This window comes from Phascolarctos cinereus, unplaced genomic scaffold (genome assembly GCF_003287225.1).
Source record: "Phascolarctos cinereus isolate Bilbo 61053 unplaced genomic scaffold, phaCin_HiC Scaffold_2;HRSCAF=192, whole genome shotgun sequence".
In the NCBI taxonomy this organism is placed as follows: domain Eukaryota; kingdom Metazoa; phylum Chordata; class Mammalia; order Diprotodontia; family Phascolarctidae; genus Phascolarctos; species Phascolarctos cinereus.
The window spans coordinates 407,321,291-407,340,468 of record NW_027555625.1 but is presented as its reverse complement, the minus strand read 5'-3'; the positions used below and the strand labels follow the sequence as shown (position 1 = coordinate 407,340,468).

Below are 19,178 nucleotides of genomic sequence, written 5' to 3'. Positions count from 1 at the left end.
ATTCATTTTGGTTGCACACTCAGAATTCATGATGCTTGCCTCAATATAATTAAAATTCCTTTAATCTTGAAAGGATTTCTCTTGGATCATTATTTTCCACACTGGCATCCAAATCGGGCAGTGCCAGTCTTGAGGAATTGTGGAACTGAAGAGTGGAACTAAACATTATATGCATGTAAAGGGAAATTGTAAAGAAAAAAAAGTTAAGAAGAATTGGAATTTATTTTTTTCTTTTGAATTTTTTTTTTGAATTGGAATTTATTAGAGCAGCTCCATGGACATTGCCCTTCTTTCTGGCTTTTGTGGCCAACCTTCCCCTCACCTCCAAATCTTGCCCCCATAATCACTCTTTACTCTGTAGTGGCCCTGGTCTTCTATTAGTTAGAGAACAGCTCAGGTCGGGTCCTGATTGTCTGCTGGGAAAAATTAAGAAAAGCAATGAATAGTTTTTGCTCTTATTACTACTAGATGCTTGGCCCAGAACCAGATCGGTTCTGTGATGAGTAAAACCAAGGGTAACAGAAATTGTGTTTCTCCCTTCTTCATGTCATTATGAAAGCACATGTATAAACTAGATAGTTTTTAATCCATCTGCAGAAAATTAGTAGATTATTCTAAATGAAAGTTTAGCACATGAGACGTTATGTTTTAAATACACCCGCCTTCCCCCCCAAGCACTTTGGGAGGGCACAGTTAAGACACACTCTTTGTTACTATAGATTCAACTAATAACCATTTTGAGATGCAGGATCAGATCATAAGCTCATACACAGACCAAGAGCTGACAGGAACATCTGAGGTCATTTAATCCAGATCCCTTACTGTACAAAAGAGGAAACTAAGGCCCTTAGAAGTCAAGTGACTTTCTTAAGGTCACACCCAGGTCCTATGATTCCAGAGCCTTTTTATTCTCCTTTTATTCAAAGGATCCCCCATTCAGTAGAGTAGCCTTTGCTTAAGTAAATAAAAGTGTCAACATAAGCATAAACCTAACAATTCGCTGTTTATTAGGTCAGTAACTATGAATGTGCTACAGAACAGAGGTCCTCAAGTTCTTGTCTTTTAAAAAAATCTTTCCTTCTTCACACAAAGAAGTTCAACCCCACCTTCCACACTTTTTTTTTTATTCTTTAAAATGAATGAGTATGTATTTATAGCTTACCTAATGAGTAAGCCTGCTACAACCTTAAAAAGTACACTTTTGTGGCTTCTTTTTTTTTGCGGAATGATTTGGGGTTAAGTGATTTGCTTAGAGACGACACACAGCTAGTGAGTGTCAAGTGTCTGGTCTGAGACCAGATTTGAACTCAGGTCCTCCTGACTCCAGGACCAGTGCTGTGTGCATTGCACCATCTAGCTGCCCCTAATGCTTTTGCTTCTTAAAAACCTTTTTTTATGGTAAATATTTCTGGCAATTGGCTATTTGTTTCTCTTATGTATAGGAACAATTTTTGTGATAGCAGATTTAGTTCGCTTCAAATTTAGTTTAAATATAATTGGGCAGTCTTAGAGTAATAATGCAAAATCCTTTGGCAGTGAAAAAAATGCGACACATAAACCTTGAGGCTGTCTTTAGGTCACAATGTATTTGTTCAGTCCTGTTTTCCCACTGGCTTTTCCTCAGAATGCTGGAGTTACATTTCCAGAGGAAAACAACTGTTTTTGTTCAGTTGTGTCCTACTACTCTCTGTGACTCCTGGGACCATACTTTCCATGGGATTTTCTTGGGAAGGATACTGGAGTGATTTTGCCATTTCCTTCTCCAGTGGATTAAGGCAAACAGAGGTTATGTGACTTGCCTAGGATCACACAGTGCCTGAATCTTCATTTGAACTCGGAACTTCATGACTCAAGGCTCAGTGCTATAACCACTGAACCATTTTCCTGCCTCCTAGGAAAATAGCACCACTGGATAATAAATATGACGTAGAAGATAAGTATGGTATAGGAGATTGTGAGATTTAGGTTTGGAAGGGATTTTTAGAGATGAATTATCTTATCCATCTTAATTTACCGAGAAGTAAACTGAGGCCCAGAGAGAGCAAATGTTTTGCCTATGATTGTACTGAGTAATAAAGTAACAGGTCCAGAATTTAAACCCCAGGCCCTCTGATTTCATATTTGATACTCTTTCGCATCTACCTCTCTAAATACTAGCATTCATTTCAAGGAGCAGTCTGCCTTTGTACATGTAATCTTCGTGCATGTAATTTTCCTTTTGAGCCCTGGCAAGAATTTGGCCAAAATGAGGAAGTAGGATATTTGGAGGAAAAGGGGACCCTGGCTTAAATCTTTCTCTGCCTCTTATTACCCTTTACCCTTGGGCAAGCCACCTGAGGCAGCTAGGTGGAGCAGCAGTGGATTGGGAGTCCTGGAGTCTGGAAGTCCTGAGTTCAGATTTGGCCTTAGATAATTAATAGCTATGTCTGGGCAGGTCACTTAAGTCTGTCACCTCAGTTTCCTCAGTTATAATGCGGAACATAATAGCACAGAGTCGTTGTGAGGATCAAATGAGAAACCATATGTACAGCACTTAGCACAATGCCTGGCACATAGTAGGTGCTCACTAAATGCTCATTCCTTTCCTTTTCTTATAAGATGAAAAGGCTGGACTAGCTCACCTGTAGGGGGAGTAGAGTCCAGCTCCCAAGTCCTCAGGACAAATACGTTTGTGTGATCGTGGGTGCTCAGTCAAGTGCATCTGTAGTAAGACATGCCACACAGCCGAGTCCCATTTGACTGGGACTCCTCGCTGACTCCTTGGTACTTGAATGTGTATTCAGCCGTGCCGCTGCCGATGTCATTACTCCAAATACCCAGCAGGGCTCCAAGAGCCATATGTGGAGATCATGTTTCCAACTGCTCAGACAGTTTGCCTGCAGTGTGCTTAAAGGACCACTGTCAGACACGCAAAGTGATGGGTAAATATGGCCAAAGTGAGGGCTCTGACCTCCCACTAGCTTTCCCTCTTTGGCTTTGGTTTTCTAATAGTTGCATAGACCTGCCTACTTTAGTTAAGAAACAATTAATGTATACCTTTTCAGTGAACAAACTAAAGCTGGTTAAGTTCTTTGCCTTCTTTTTCTACATCAGTTGGCTGTTTCCTCCTAAGACAGGCTTTTTCCCTGCATGAACACTACATATGCCTTGTGTATCTTGGCAAAATCAATCAATAAACATTTATTAAGCATTGGAGAAAGGCAGTTGGAGAGTGGGGAGGGAAGAAGCTCCTCAGGCCTTTGACCATCTATCTGCTTGGGACATCTTCTCCCCTCACTGCTGCACGGAATGAATGAGCTGCATTTCCCCCCTGGAGTGAGGTATTGCTAGTAAGGTTTCTGGAGCACAGCCAGGAACTTCAGAAGTGACATCTCACCCAGCCGAGGGCAGGGCAGGGCAGGGCATGGCTGTAGCCATGGGTATGTGGGGGAGAGCACGGGGAGCGAAAAGGAGAGGCAGAGGCCTAATCAGTTTCCACCCAGCTGGTCCTTGCTTAAAACAGCTCTACAAGACCTCAGTCTTGCCCCTTCTCTGTCCCTCCCGCATGCCTGCCCCATTTCTCTCTCCTTCCCCAAATTCCAGTCTCCTTTTCTTTGCCTGCTGCTTTAAAAAAAAAAAGTTTGCAGCTGTTCTGCCTGCAGAATTTCCTCCTCTGTTGGGGCTGGGGCCTTGAACTTCCTCTAGGAATGCTTTTTTTTTTTAGCCCTCCCCAATCTTGAGCCATCCCCAGCCATCCCTCCTCTTAGGCTCCTTGGAGTTCCTTTTGAGGGAGCCTTCACTTACCCACTTCATCCTTCAGAATGCTTGACAACTATTTCTTCTACACTACAGTAAAGTAACACTGTATTGTTGTATACACTGAGCAGTAAGTAGGACTTTTGAGAACTGTGAAGTTTTTAGTCTGCGTAAAGGTTCACCTGCCCCTTTCATTCTTCCCAAGGACAGTGACCGTAACATCCACAGGACATTTGATGGCACATAACATCAATGGCCTTGAGACTGAAAGTACTACTGTGGATTGCATTTTCAGTATAAATGAAAGCATTTTATTTTTCTTGATTTGATTGATGGTGTATTTTTTTTTAAGGAGATGGGGGAGGAAAGTCTGGGGCGACATTCATTTATTTGCAGGATTCTCTCTAACAGTGTACGTACATGCACACACACATTCATGCTTGGTTATTTAGGTAGGATGAAATTCTTATAAAATCTGGGCTAGGATTTCTGGTATTATATTTGAGATGACTAAGGAAAATTGGAGATTTGTTGTGTGTTTTCAACTGTCACTTTTCCATTCTGATAGAATTTTTTTCCCCCCAAAGAGCTCTTATTTCTCTACTTCCTCTAGTATGGTCTGATTGAAAAAGGTGTTCTTTTTGCAGAACATTTAATATTGATTATCTGCACATTGTTCTAAAGTTATAAAGGCCACAAGCAAAAATAAGCATCTGATTATTTCAGCAATTGAATATTTGAGTTCTAGATACATGCTCTCTCTGTGATGGAAGAAAGGCCGTGTGTTTGAATAACTCAATTATATCATCCATAAAATGAGGGGATTGGACTAGATCTTGAAGGGGCTTGTATAGTGATAATGAATATCCTGAGATTCTCTATCCTTTCAGCAGAATTTATGCCATGAATTAGGTCTACAGGCCTTGACTCAGCACCATTGTAAACCAGCAAGTGTTCATTCAGAGGCAGCTGGGTGGTGCAGTGGCTGGAGTCTGGAAGACCTGAATTCAAATCCTGCCTGGGTTATTTATTTGCTGTGTGACCCTGGGGCAAGTCACTAAAACTTAACCTCATTTTTTTCATCTACACAAATGGGGATAAAGATAGCTCTTATCTCTTAGGGTTGTTGTGAGAGTCAAATGAAAAAGCAAGTTTTTATTGAAAACCTATGTGCAAGATGCTGGGCTGCATTTGTACTATATGTACTTGAAAGTACCAAAACATAATTTCTTGTGGAATATTTTTTTATAGATCATGTTTAAATATTTCCCTTTGATTATGTACAATGTGTTTGTTCAGATTTAGATTCTTTTCAGAGTAAGATCTAATGTTCTCACTGTTGTTATACCCCGCCAGAAATAGTCTTTGTGGATGCCTTTATTGTGTTCTCTTTTGGCTGTCGCTTTTCCCACTTGAATTGAATACAGATGACCACTTTTTCTCTTGTGATCCACATAGTGCTACAGAGACTCTGCCTTTATAAATCTTGCTTCGTTATCTATCTCTCTTCCACCTCCCATTATAGTATGGGCTAATGCATCTTACAGGAGTTCTATTTCTGGTGTGAGCCACAGGAAACAGATGACATCTGTGCTTTGTAGGCCCCTTGGCTCATTACTGACATCCAAATACAATTCCGAAGTGATCTGAATTCAGTTTTTCCAGTTTTCCAGTTTGGACCATGGTAATTTTGAATCACCTTTACTCACTAAGTAAGGAACACTTCAAAGGCTCAAATTTATTCTAAAATTAATAACTGGTTTTCTGATCTGACCTGACAGGTTGGTAGACTATGTTAGGATGCTTAATTCTAGAAGCTTTTTATAATGATAATAGCAGGATAGTAAGTGCTATCCAGCTGTCTGTTGTGAAATGCACTGCTACAACCGTTTGTATATGGATTCCATCAAAATTGTGTGATGAATAATACTAAAGGGGAAGATAAAAAGTCATTTATGTAGTATCCAGTACATGCCAGGCACTGTGCTAAATGCTTTTTATAATTTTTATTTAATCCTTAGAACAACCCCTGTGATGTTGGTGCTCTTCTTATCCCCATTTTACAGTTGAGGAAACTGAGGTTAATTGACTTGCCCTGGGTCACACAACTAGTAAGTGTTTCAGGCTGGATTTGAACTCTTAAGTGTACCTGATTCCAGGCCCAGAATCTAGCCATTGTGCCACCAGCTGCCACCACAACCACGATCATCATCATCACCTTTAATCACCACCCACTGTTTTCTTCATAAAAATTTCAGGTTGGGAGACAAGAGAAGATCTAGGAAGAGATAAAGGTTTAAATCATGTTCCCTGTCTGGTGTTCTGGTCCATAATCCCAGCTTTTCCCTTTTAGAAATGGATCATTTTCTACGAAGAAAGCATAGCCATCTTTCAGTTATCTATAGGTGAATTTGAATTGTGACGCATGCAGAGCTGTTCTTGCTTTCCAGTTCTTACTGAATGCCCCCATTCTGTTTAAGTTCTTGGTTGACATTTAGCACTACTTTTGTTTATTCTTACTTTACACGTAGCCTACACTGAAACCAAAACCATTTTCTTCCCCAGGCCAGAGCCAGGAAGAGAAAAATGGTTCTGCATTGCACCTCATGATGTTGATACATACACCATTCCCTGCTATGTGATAAGCACTCTGCTAAGCACTAGGAAAACAAGGAGTCAAATATATACAAAGCAAGCTATATACAGGATAAATGGGAAATAATTAATAGAAGGAGGGCGCTCAAATTAAGAGGGGTTTGTGAAGGCTTCTAGTAAATGATATTTTAGTTGGGTCTTACGGGAAGCCAGGGAAGGTAGTAGGCAGAGATGAGCGAGGAGATTCCAGGCACAGGAAACAACCACAACGAAGAGGCTTGGTAGCAGTGGCTCGAGGAGTGTGGGACATTGAGTAGACTGGAAAAGTAGAAGCAGGCTGAAGGGCTTTGAGTGTCAAGCAGAGCATTTTATATTTGATCCTGAAGGTAATAGGGAGCCACAAGAGTTTATCAGTAGGGAGAATGACATGTTCACACCTGTGCTTTAGGAAAATCACTTCGGCTGCCGAATGAAGTACAGGTTGGAATAGAGAGAGATGGAAGGGACCAGAATTTGAGTAGGGAGCTAGGATAGAAAAGCTGAAAAGATTTCTAGATCTTTCTGTGTTTAAATTGAGTGTTCAGAGAGGGAGTTATTATTTTATTCGATGTTTATGGATTTCTAGAACACGAATATATATTTTACATATAATATATTTTATTATATATTATACATTATATAGCACAATTATGTGATTGTAATCTAACATCATATAATTATGTACTATATAATCTATTATATTCTTTATTATAATAATACATTTTTGTATTTATAAATACAAAAAACCTATTTCAGAGCCCAATAGAAATGCTTTTTGGATTGTTGCTGTCCAATGATTCTAGTAATAGAGTTGGTTGTGTTCTTAGTAAGTGTTTAGTATTAATTATTTGCTAGCTAGAGTAGGAATAACCTTTAAAAGTAGATGTAATATAAACAGCCCATTGGTTTTTGTTTATATGAAGCAAAAAGTTTGTAAAGATTTGCTTCAAGCAGTGTAACACCCCTATTTTTTCTTTCACCCCAACAGTTTTAAAGGTTTTAAAAATTTTGCGTTTACGTAATTTTTAGTAGTTTTATTTATGCTTTTTGATTTTACCTCAGCCATTTATCTCCTGTTTGGTCATGAATTCTTCTGTTCTCCATAAATCTGACAGGTAAACTATTCCTTGCTCTCCCAGTTTGCTTATAGTATCAGCTTTTATATCTAAATACCCATTTTGACTTTATCTTGGTATAGAGTATAAAATTTTGGTCTGTGCCTAGTTTGTGACTCTTTTCCAGTTTTCCCAGCAGTTTTTGTCAAATAGTGAATTCTTATCCCTGATGCTGGGGTCTTTGGGTTTATCAAAGTAGTCATTGACTACTGTGTCTTGCATACCTGACCTATTCCACTCTATTTCTTAGCCAGTACTAAGTTCAGTCATTTCTTAATATTCACACCTGCCCCACCACTGAAACCTTCCCTTTGTACCAAAAAAAAACCCAATACAATGTTGCATATTGTGATCCTCCTTCTCCTCCCCTTTTCCCCAGAGAGGTGGGAAAGTGTTTTTTCAAATTTGTTCTTCAGATTGCTCATTGGCTGTAATTCATCAGAATTAGCTGCCTTTTAACAGTAATCTAATCGTGATAATTTACATTTTTGTAAGTGTGTGTTCTTCCTTTTCTGCTTACTTACTCTGCATCAGTTCATACCTGACTTCTGATGTTTCTCTGAATTCCTCATGTTTGTTTCTTACAGCACAATATTTCATTACATTCATATGATACATTTTGTTCAGCTCTTCTTTAATCAATAACAGATTTACTTTCTAGTATTATTATTATTATTATGAGTAGCTCATTTTTTTAAGCAAAAGTTTTGTGTAGCTTATGAAGTGAAGAATTAGGAATCCCTGACAACATTAGTCACAACCACTACCAAGGAGGCAGATTCATAGGATTGTAAGATGCAGAGCTTGTAGACAGTTTCAGAGTCATTTAGTCTGGTAATTCTCCAAATGGACTGGGAACCCATGAAGATCCGCTGTAGGAGGTCTGCAAGGTCAGAAGTATTTTCATAATAATGTTGAGGCATTTTAGTTTCTAATACACAAAATATCAAGACATAAGCAGAGTTGTGCTTGTAACGGGAACACCTTATATTTGTTGGTACGCAACAAACGAGTTTGTTTTTAGCGTAAAGGAACATTATGATTTTGGTTTTGCATCATAGATGATTTTTATCATCAAGCCACCTGCCACAATGAATAGAGGTTATGGTTGGGACACTGAAAACCTGGCTCCAGATCTGGCTTCTTTTGGACATGTAGGGGTTCAACATTAAATGTTTCACAAAACGATTTCTTGTTATCAGAGCATGACATATTGTGACCCTGAGGGCAGGTCAGTTAATTTCTGCATCCCACAGACAGTTCCCTGGGCCTGCTCTGCTAAGTCTTAGGCTGGTGGAGAGAGTTTCCATATTCAATGGACTGACAGTTCTGATGATGTCATATCCTCCTGGTCTTCCACAGCTCTTAGCACACTGTCTACCACATACTAAGTACTTCATAAGTGCTTTTTTATTCATTCACATCATCGTTAACAACCTCATCTCTGGATGGCATAAACGTTAGGAAAGAACTAACCCTGAGATTAAATTAAATATGCGATGTCCTGTGCTAAATATGTACATGTATAGTGATCTCTTATATTTCCATCATCTACATTTCCTAATATATCCTTTGCCCACCAGCCCTTATAAGAAAGTGTTTTTAAAAAGAGAAAACTGTTGAACAAAACTGACACGTCTACCCCAGTTTAGACATTATATCTCTAGTCATAGTCCTTTCCTGACTTCTAACAAGAGGGGAGGGAGGAGGTATCTTTTCATGTCTCTGATTTGGATCATGTAGTGTCTTTTAATTTAAGCTGTTGGGATGTAGTGTTTTTTTCCCGTCAGGTCCATCTACCAAGTTCTGTTCCCAAACCTTTTCTTATTGATTAATGAATTGAGATCACTCTTAATATTTTCTGCTTTTAAGGAAAATGAACCTCACAAATTTATACCCTCTGACCCAGAATTTGTGATCATTTGAACAAAGGCCTGACTGGATCTATTTTGTAAAGAAGTATTATTAGTAGGAGTGCTTAGGAAAATGAACTAAAATATCCATTTGGATACAAAATATGAGAATTACTTTGACCTCCCAGAAGGAGGTCCACCAAAGGACTTCTAGGACTGCTAGCTTAGTTCAAGTCAGTTCCAGTGCTTAGCACGGGACCTGGTACATAATCAATGTTGATTGATTGATTGAAGTCACTATATCTTCTTGAAAAAAGTAGAACTTCATCTCCTGTAAAGTAATTTGCAACCAGACTCTCAACAAATTCAAGCTGGTCTTTCCCGTAATTAATCTGAATGCGTTTGCATTGTTATAGGGAGTGGCTTTTGGCAATGTTCTCTGGCAAAACGTGTTTTTTTTGTGATAATGACAATGTTAAAAATAAAATTGAATAAAAGAACTTTGCTATAGTCTGATTCTTGAAATGAAACAAACTAAAGTTAAGAGTTCTTTGTATGAACTTATACACAAGAGATATTTCTTAACCTTAAATATCTTCCTGAAAATGATCTTTGCTTCTGGAATATATGAGATTATTGATCACTGGGGCAAGGCGAGATACAGAAATCCACTTTTGGTGTGTTTAGATGTTTGACTTTTGTATGTTTCATTGCTTTTTAAAAAAAACCTTTAGTTTGGGAGATTGACTCAGTTTGTTGAAAAGCAACTGAATATGTTGGAGTAGATGATTTGAAGAGTTTTGGGATTAAAGTTACTTGGTATGTGAAGAATGAAGGGACTGGGTCACAGGGGTGGGGAAGCTGGCCCTCTAGGTTCTCACGTGCAGCCCTTTGACTGGGTCCAAAATTGTCCTAATCCTAAATTTGTTCCGTAAAGTTTGGATTCAGCCAGAGGACCGCATTTGAGGATCCAGAGGCCCACATGCGGCCTCGAGGGCGCAGGTTCTGCACTCCTGGACTGGGAAATGAGGAGGCCGGTACTGTTGTATCCCAAGGCAGCAGAAGTTGTTCTGTTCTGGGACCTTGGTAATAGAACAGTGAGCAAGGTGCTTTTGTGTTCTGGCTTACTGATATCCTCTCTGATATGATGGCATTTGAATAGGGATTGCTATGTATTTTATGGTATTGTGGCACAAAATGAGTATTGATGGCACGGGCGCATTACTTTCCAGCAAGAGTCTGTCTTGCTAAGTAGCTCACAGCTGGAAGTCCTAGGCCTTCCTTTGGGCTCAGTTGGGGTTAATTGCATTGTTCCAGCAAAACCTTAGTAGCTCCTGCTCCTCACCTGCTACAGAGGAGGGAAGAACTTTACTAGCTCATCTCTTGTCTCTATTGAGAGAATGTGATTAAATGCACACTGGTGGATTATCTTGGTTAAATCACTCCTCCCTGGGCCTTAGTTTAGGCTAGAGGATCTCTGTGGTTCCTTTGCATCTCTGTGAAGACGCAAACCACTGCTGGAACCACCCAGACCACTAATTTCGCTAAGCATGTTCATCTCTACTGAACAGCTGTAGAAGCTGAAAAGGATTTTCCCGTTTTTTAGTGGTGGTCAAAGAAAGAGAAGACAGGAGGCCTATGTATAGGGGCTGACACATTGTAATTACTATAGTAACTCAATCTAAAAATGATGCTGTGTTAAGGCACTGCAGATCAAGAGGACATCATAATTTGGAGCAGAGAAAGACATTTGAATTTCTCAGACTTTAGCATAAAAGAATCTTGGGGTTTGTTCAGCATTCACCCAAAGGACGCGTTTGTGAGCAGCTGATAGATAAGTAAATCTGACACAGTTCAAATTGTACCTCAGAGCCATGGTGGTTTTGCATATATTCATAGCTCTTAAGGTCTTTGAATACAGGCAGTTCTCTAGAGCTAAATCTGGGGGTCTAGATTTTCTCTTTCACCCTTGTGGATTAACCTAACAGGCTCTGCTTACATACGGTCCTAGAAAGTTAAGCTGGAGGGGACTCGTTTTCATACCAGACTGCCTCCATCACTGATAATAGATGCACCTCACTGTGCAATTGATTTAATCCTGAATATTTTCTTTCTTTTTTTGTTTCTGAATATTTTCAGATAAATCATCTTTGTAAAACAGATTTTAATTTTAAATGCACCTCCGTAGCTTGCTATTTAGGGGGCACGTGATAGAGATTTTTTAAGCAAAGAATCATTTCATCATTTTCTTTAAAAACTTTTTTTCCCCATAAATCTAGATTTCTTATATCAGTTTTGTGTGACACAGATTAACCTGTATTTTGGTCTGCCCAGTCCTGGAGAATAAAAATTCCTCTTCGGGCACAGATGCTGACCAGCGTAGAGCCAAACATTTTGGCCTTCCTCCCTCTTGGCTCTGAGTCAGGCCTGATATGGCCTGGACTGGCCAGTGGAGTTCTACTTTCCATATCAGCAGAACTCCAGGATTGACCTGTCTCAGTTGGGACTTGTAAGCCGGAAATAAACTATTTTGCTACATCTAGCTTCCTGCCACACTTCCCAGAATAGATATTATCTTCTAATCTTGCCCCTCACTACCCCTGACATCACCTTGAAAACCCTAATGGACTTTTTGAACGATGGATGGTTGGGTTTACAAGGAAAGGGATCTAAGGATGTGAGAGAAAATGGAAAGATGATGATTTTTTTTCCCCGGGGTGTGCCCAGGTACAAACAGCTGCTAACCTGGCTAATTGTCACTATAAAATGCTTAACTGTTTGTGTTTTATCCCACTAATAGAATGTAAGCTTATTGGGGGTGGGGGAGGAGAGAAATAGACTGGCTTTTTATTTGTTTCCCTGTTCCCGGGGTCTTGCACATACATGAATGCTTATTGGACCGAATTGGATTTGACTGATTATCACTTCTTTGGTCTAGTGGATGGAGATGTCTTGTCTTACAGCTAGCTTTTGAAGATGAGTTTTAAAGCTCTCCAGAGCTCTTTAATGTGGACAGAGCCAATTGAGAAGAAGGGAAAACAAACTTGTTCTGGTTTTAAGTTGTCTGTGATTGACAAAGATCCATTTTAATTAACTTCTGGGTTTCTCTATCTTAAGCAGTAGACTTTTTTAAAAAAATGGATATTTTGTTTTGACACACTGATACTGGTTAACAAACAGCCCTGTCTTTTCCACTTTTTTCTGCCCCCCTTCCACACTCCCCCCCCACTCCCCACCCCCCACCATCGTACATTTCCCCAGAAGCAAGACTGTCCTAATGGAGTGATTGAAATTTTTTGGGTCACTCTGAACTTTCAGAATTACTGATTATTAACAAAAAGGAAGGCTCTGTGCTTTACATTTAATAGCCTGGTGACCATATTGTTAATTTTTTTTTTTGGCTAAGCAATGGGGTTAAGTGACTTGCCCAGGGTCACACAGCTAGTAAGTGTCATGTGTCTGAGGCCAGATTTGAATCCAGGGCCGGTGCGCTATCCACTGCACTACCTGGCTGCCCCCATATCGCGTATAATTTAAGCAGTAGTTGTCTATCCTTAATGGTGAGATAATGTTGTGGTAGTCTGGATGTTTTAACAAATCCTTTTAAGAACTCTAGTTGGACCTAAAATAAAAATTGAGAAAATGACCCACAGTGCTCCAATTCTCATCTCCCATATTTTGCATGAGGCTCAGTTTAGGTGCCTCTTTGCCCTCATGAGAAAAATATATAATACATTGGAATATACTGGGGAAATGAGAGGCTCTATTCTTCCCCCTCTTACGAGCTAGCGTTGAGACCTCATCTTTTGGAGCCTCAGTTTCCTTATTTGTAAAAAAGAGTTGAACTAGATGGTATCTAAGATTTCTTTGAGCTCTAACCATTTTTTGATTGCTTTTGAAGAAGATAGTAAAAGTTCATTTATTCGCCAAATGTTTGTCAAGCTCCTATGTGCCCAGCCCTGTCCTAGGCCCTGGGGATACAAAGACGGAAACAGTAGTCCCTGCCTTCAAGGAATTTATATTCTATTGGGGGAGAAATAAAATAAGCAAATATTGATATAGTTAGGTAGTAATTTACAGGAAGAAGAGAGCAGTAGAATCAGGATAGGCCTCATAATAGAAGTGGCACCTGAGTTGAGACTTGCAACAACTGAGAGAGATTCCAAGAGGCAGGGATGAGGAAGATAGTATGTGACAGGCGAGGAGGTGGCCTGTGCATAGAGGCAGGAGAGGAAGCCTCAGGTTTGAGGATCAGGAAGCTGAAGGAGAGGAATGAGCAAAAGGCCTAGCAAGGTGGACTGGAGCCCCTACAGGATCATGAGCCAGTGTTTTAAGAAGATCAGTCTGTCAGCCGTACGGAAAATAGAATGGAAGTTATTGCAGCAGCCCAGGCCAAAATCAGAGAGGGCCTGGACTAGGCTGGTGGCCATGTGAGCAGGGACCATGCCACAAGACCTTGAGGCCAATTGGACGTGGAGAAATGGGGGCAGGGGACAGGGAGAGGGAAGAGCGCAGGAGGCCTGCGAGGCTCAGTAAAAAAAGAGAAGGAGACATAGAAGGGGCTTTGCTTTGCCATGTTGCGTTTAGGTGCTTACCGGTCACCCGTTCGGAAGAGTCCAATACGGAGTTAGTGACGTGGGGCGGGAGCCCGGGAATAGCTAGTGCTGGCGGTCAGTCAGTCACATCCACAGGAGCTAATGCGACCTCTGAGAGAGAAGTGGTTCAGGGCAGAACTCTGGGATAGAGTCCCACAGAACGTCTCGGCATGCTCTAGCAAATGAAATCCTCAGCAGGGAAGAGGAGGACAAATAGAACGATTTGAGTGCAACCCCGGAAGAAAGAATCCGAAAAATTTAACCGAAGCAATACCAAGTAAAAAAGAATTCTGCAAAGACATTATTAAAGAAAAAATATGCTGCGATAGGTTTAAAAAATTGATCCCTTCACCTGAAGCAAAGCTTGTTGTATAACTGTTTAGAGCGGAAGTAGCACAGTCAGCCTGCCCGCAAACAGGGCCCTGGACATGGGTCTTCTCTTGGCCTGTGGCTGCTACAGGCTGAGGAGGTGGGGTCGTGACATTTTTAGCCCTTTTATATATTAATGATTGGAGGGTTTTAAAAGTTTTCTGTGAATTGGTAGATGCCAGATTGCCATAACCTTTTTTCTTTTTACTCTGGACTTTATGATATATTTTGTCTTAGACTCTCTTTGTAGTTTTCACTTCAATGATGCCAATTTTGGTGTAGACTATACAGTGGATTTGGAGAATCACGTAAACACAGTTGTTATGAGCTTACTGCGCTGTTTAAAGTTGATTTCTTTGATTTTGTCCTCTGGCCATTCTAACTGAACTTCTTTCTGCTTGTGATCAGAATCCAGTGAGAGATCTGCAGACCTTTTGTAAATGCTCCTAATTGAAGATGGTCATTGTTGCAAGCCAAGTATCAAGATATGAGAAACATGTGTAGTGTGCTGCCCTTGTTCCACCCCAGAATTCCCTCCTGAAGTATGCCCCGTGGGGTCTCCAGGGGCTGAAACAGCTTGAGCCTGGGGCCTGAAGGGAGAAATACTGAAATTGTCTTAGAGTATGTTGATGGTTTTCAAGTAAAATTAACAAATATTTTCGGACATATAACAAAGAATAACTTACCAAGAGTCCTCTGTTTTTAAATATCATGATTGTGATATGGTTGTAATTGACATGAAGAAACTTTCATGTTCCTTAACTGTGGAGGTATTACATTCTCTCTAGGCCAGAAACATTAAAAAAATTGTTTCAATACAGTCAACAAGATGTTAAATTTGGAGTCCCTAAAATAAATCACAGAAGCTTAGAACCCTCTATTGCTTTGAAAATTAAGTAAACTAATCCTTTAGGTTAATAATCATAGCTGAGCTTTTAGCCATCGTTTGCAAATGGCATTAATGTCCTTTCTGGCTGAACAGAACCAGGAAGGGGTGCCGTAGGTGAAGTCGGTGCAGTTATCCTTGTGAAGAATGCATTTTGTAAGTGGAGTATCTGATGTGGATGAAAGGGTATCTTTCTTTGGCATGGCCAGTTTGATTTCCAACTTTTCCTTTCTTAGAAAAGTAGGTAAGAATGATAGTGGCACAGCCCTAATACTTCTTAAAAATGTGTGATATCCCTCCCTGCTTATTATTACTGCCTTTCTTCCCCTTGTATTCCGTGTATACTTAGGTGTACATGTTATCTCCCCTAAAAGAACGTGAGATTGAGGACAAGAGCTATTTCATTTTTGTCTATTTGTCTTACACAGAGCACTTAATAAGATCTTATTGATTACTTACTGCTAACAAATCAGTGTCAGATCAGACCTGCAATTGAAAAGTCCTGACCATGGAATGGATTACCTTAGAGTTGGAACTCATGGCTGTCCAAAAGGCCTTTTTGCTATTTCAGTCATTAACTGCCCTTAGATAAGGGTCTGTGATAGACCCATCCTCTACTATATTCTACCCTAAAGTAATATTACATAAACTGGAACATGTTACAGACGGTGGAACATAGTATTAAGCAGAGGTGCTGGTATACTATCTGCTTCCACTATCTTCTAGCAGTGGTGACAAACTAAAGTAAATAAATATTTACATATACCTAGTAGTATGTGGGTGTGTATTTATATAATATTTATCTTTTTAAAATTCCTGGATTTTGTAGAACTTACTTTTAATACTTTGTAAGAAGTATTATGGTATAGTAGAAATCATGCTGGATTTGTTTGAACCTAAGTTCAAATTTGACTCCACCTACTGAGTGACCTTGGGCAAATCATGATATCTCTCTAGACCTCAGTTTCATTATTCATAAAATTAGTGGGTTGGCACTGTATGACCCCTAAAGTTTCTTTCCGGTCTGAATCTGATTCAGTGAATTCAACCATAAGCATTTATCAAGGGCCCACTATGTGGGAAGACACATTATTTCTATCTTAGATGTCTAATAAATAGCTCTCACCCTCAAGGAATTTACAGTCTTCAAGGGGTGGTGGTTACAGTTTTAAAAACTAGTATGTACTAGCTAATTTGAGAGAGGAGTGCTACTGGGGGAGGGAGAGATGGTATGGGCTTGAGGAGTGCTCATGAAAAATTCCCTGTAGGGAGCAGCAAATGATTTGAACCTTGAAAGAATCAATGGATTTCTAACAATCAGTGGTGACTTTCCTTGCACAGAGCATTGATGACATGTGCAAAAAACACTGAGGTGAGATCAGGTGGAATACATGTTCAGGGAAAGTCAAGAGGGCATGTTTGGCTGGAGTGTAAAATGTTTGAAGGGGAGTATATAAAATAAATCTAGAAAGGCAGGCTAGAGCCAGGCTGCAAAGGACATTAAATGAGGGGGCAAATGGCAGGGCTTGTATTTTACCTTAATGACAATAGGGAGCCACATTTTAGATCTAAGACAGTAGAATCAGATTGATATCTAAATTTTCATGAAAGGAAATGGAACCACCAATGGGTGGTTCGATTTTGTGTTTAATATCAGACAAGGAGTACAGGTGTATCTGTTAAATCCTATGCTTGTAGTTTCATGGTTCTGGTGTTCAAATAATTAGAAAAAAAATTTTTAAAAGAAAGTCCTTTTTGAGCTATAGGAAACTATATGACAGAATTTCTAAAATATTGAAAATTTGTACAGTGCATGGGACTTTTAAATGTTATGCTTGGCTCTCTGTCTATCCACTCTGATATGAGTAAATATAACTAAAGGATAATTAATTAATAGTGAAATTATATTGACTTGTCAAACAACATTTTGGTAAGCTTTAAGATAAAGCTAAATGAAGCTTGAGTGATTTCTAATGTCATGAGAATGCTGCCCCATATTATTTTTTCTATTTTTCTATGGTACCTAAATGTTCTTAAGCATGCTTTAATTGCATATAGATAATATACTGACCAGGCTAATATGGTCTAGCCGAGAAGCAGCATAATGTTGGCAGTAAACCAAAGCTCCAGAAAACACAGCCTTGACTTTGGATGGTGGTGGTGTCCTGGATGGGAAAAAAAAAAGAATGATGTTTCTGAACTTTTATGACTCAAAGCAAAGATGTTGATAACGGTGAGAATCAGAGTTATACTGCAAATCATCTGGCCTCATCTACCACCACAGGATAGCATGTCTTTCCCAATCTCTCTTGCATTTTAATATAATGCACAGGGACAAACATATTAGATAATCCAATTTTGTGTATGAAGTAGACATAACAGTATGGGGCAGTGAGAAAGCTGCTGGATTTGGAGTCAGAGGACCTGAGTTCAAATTCTGACTCTGCCACTAGTTTATTACCTGTATGACCTGGGCAAGTCACTTAACCTCTTTGGGCCACGGTTTCCTCAGCTGTAAAATGAAGGGGGTTGGATTAGATGGTCTCTGAGGTCCCTTTCAGCTCTTGAGCAAGGAGCCTACATGACTGAGCAGCTGGAAAGGGACATTCCTTTCTGTAGGTCAGAAAGTTGGCACACACTTTTAAAAGGTCTTGGTTAAATTATTTTGCCCCTGGCCATTTATAAACTATGATGCACTTAACTCACTGCTGTCTGAGTTGCCTGTGTGAAGTGATTCGGTGTGGCCTCTAACTGCTTCTTCTCTCCCTTCCTTTTTGTCACCCTGCAGTGTTCTGTGCCAAGGTCTTTGTGGCTAGGCTGCTCCAACCTGGTAGAGAGCATGTGCGCACTGAGATGCCTGCAGAGCATGCCCAGTGTCAGATGTCTCCAGGTGCCTTTCTTCTTTCTTGTTGTAAATGTGTTATGCGTATGCTGTGAACATTTGTTAAATTCTTGAGTAGTCTGTTTAATCAAATTGTTAAGTCTGCTAAATGTTCTGTGTAACCTTCTGCTCTGAAATAGGCCCAGCAAGCACACTTAGTAATGAATTAGGGCTGAGAGGGCCTCTCTGAGTAGCTTCTTCTTTGGCTGGGGATCCCTTTTGTGTTCTTTCCCCCTTGAAGTGGTGGTTCTGATCCTAAATAGCTATGCATGTTGCCCGTCACATTTTGCCTTATCACTTCTTTTGGTCTTTAATTTTTTTTAGTTTGGCTAGTTTTTGAAGGGTTCTTATGATAATATATTGTGATTAGATGCTGAGACCTTAGATGACCACTTTTCCAACTAAAAATGTACCTTGGAAGCAAGGAAACCAACTCACCCTTCTTTCCCCCCTCCCCCCCCCAAATTTAGAGTATATAACCCCCAGCAATCAGCCATCTACTACAGTACCACATGCAGTTCTCAGCTTCATGCTGGTCCCCCCAGCAGTTTGAGCCAGTAGGCCCTGCACTGTCACTCTCAGGGTCCATAGACTGGGGCTTTGCCAAATTAAGTCTGGCAAGGAATTCTAAGATGCTGTTCACTTCTTCTCCCTTGCCCTTCCCTCCCTAAAAGAGTCATGTGGCAAATTTAACCAAGAGTGAGTTTAGTTGCCCAGCTCTTCAGGGAGCCAGACTCTTATCTAAATCAGAGTTTAATTCGGGAAGCCTTATTTAGGGAAAGCTTGTGTTGAAGCCTTATTTGAGAGGCAATATTATGATATCATCATTTGTATACTCCAATTTGTCCTGAAAAGAAATATGGAAGTTACTATGATGCTGCCTATGTGGCCTTCATGCTGGCAGCACTAATAAGGAAGTTATTGTTATCAATGATGAGAGTGGCTTTGCTATTACACTATATATTACACTATACTAAATATGCTATTATACTTTGCTATTATACTAATATACTATATATTGTCCACTCTCTAGTAATTTTACAAGCTGTAACTAGGGAGGGAGGAGGGAAGAGAATAGCATCCCCTCCCATTTAGGATCATGGGTTTTTT

The 19,178-nt window shown here is 39.9% G+C and overlaps 1 protein-coding gene across 4 annotated transcripts in view; it reads left to right on the top strand.

Annotated features, from left to right (window-relative positions):
- The window catches only part of FBXW11 (F-box and WD repeat domain containing 11), an 86,098-nt gene that overhangs the window by 15,796 nt on the left and 51,124 nt on the right, over positions 1–19,178 (top strand). Inside the window, exon 2 of one of the 4 annotated variants that reach the window (XM_020992309.2) lies at positions 17,976–18,077. The exons of the other annotated variants lie outside the window; for them this stretch is intronic. Within the exon in view, the coding sequence (XP_020847968.1) occupies positions 17,976–18,077 (102 nt within the window). The remainder of the gene's footprint in view (positions 1–17,975; positions 18,078–19,178) is intronic. 4 annotated transcript variants of the gene reach the window in all.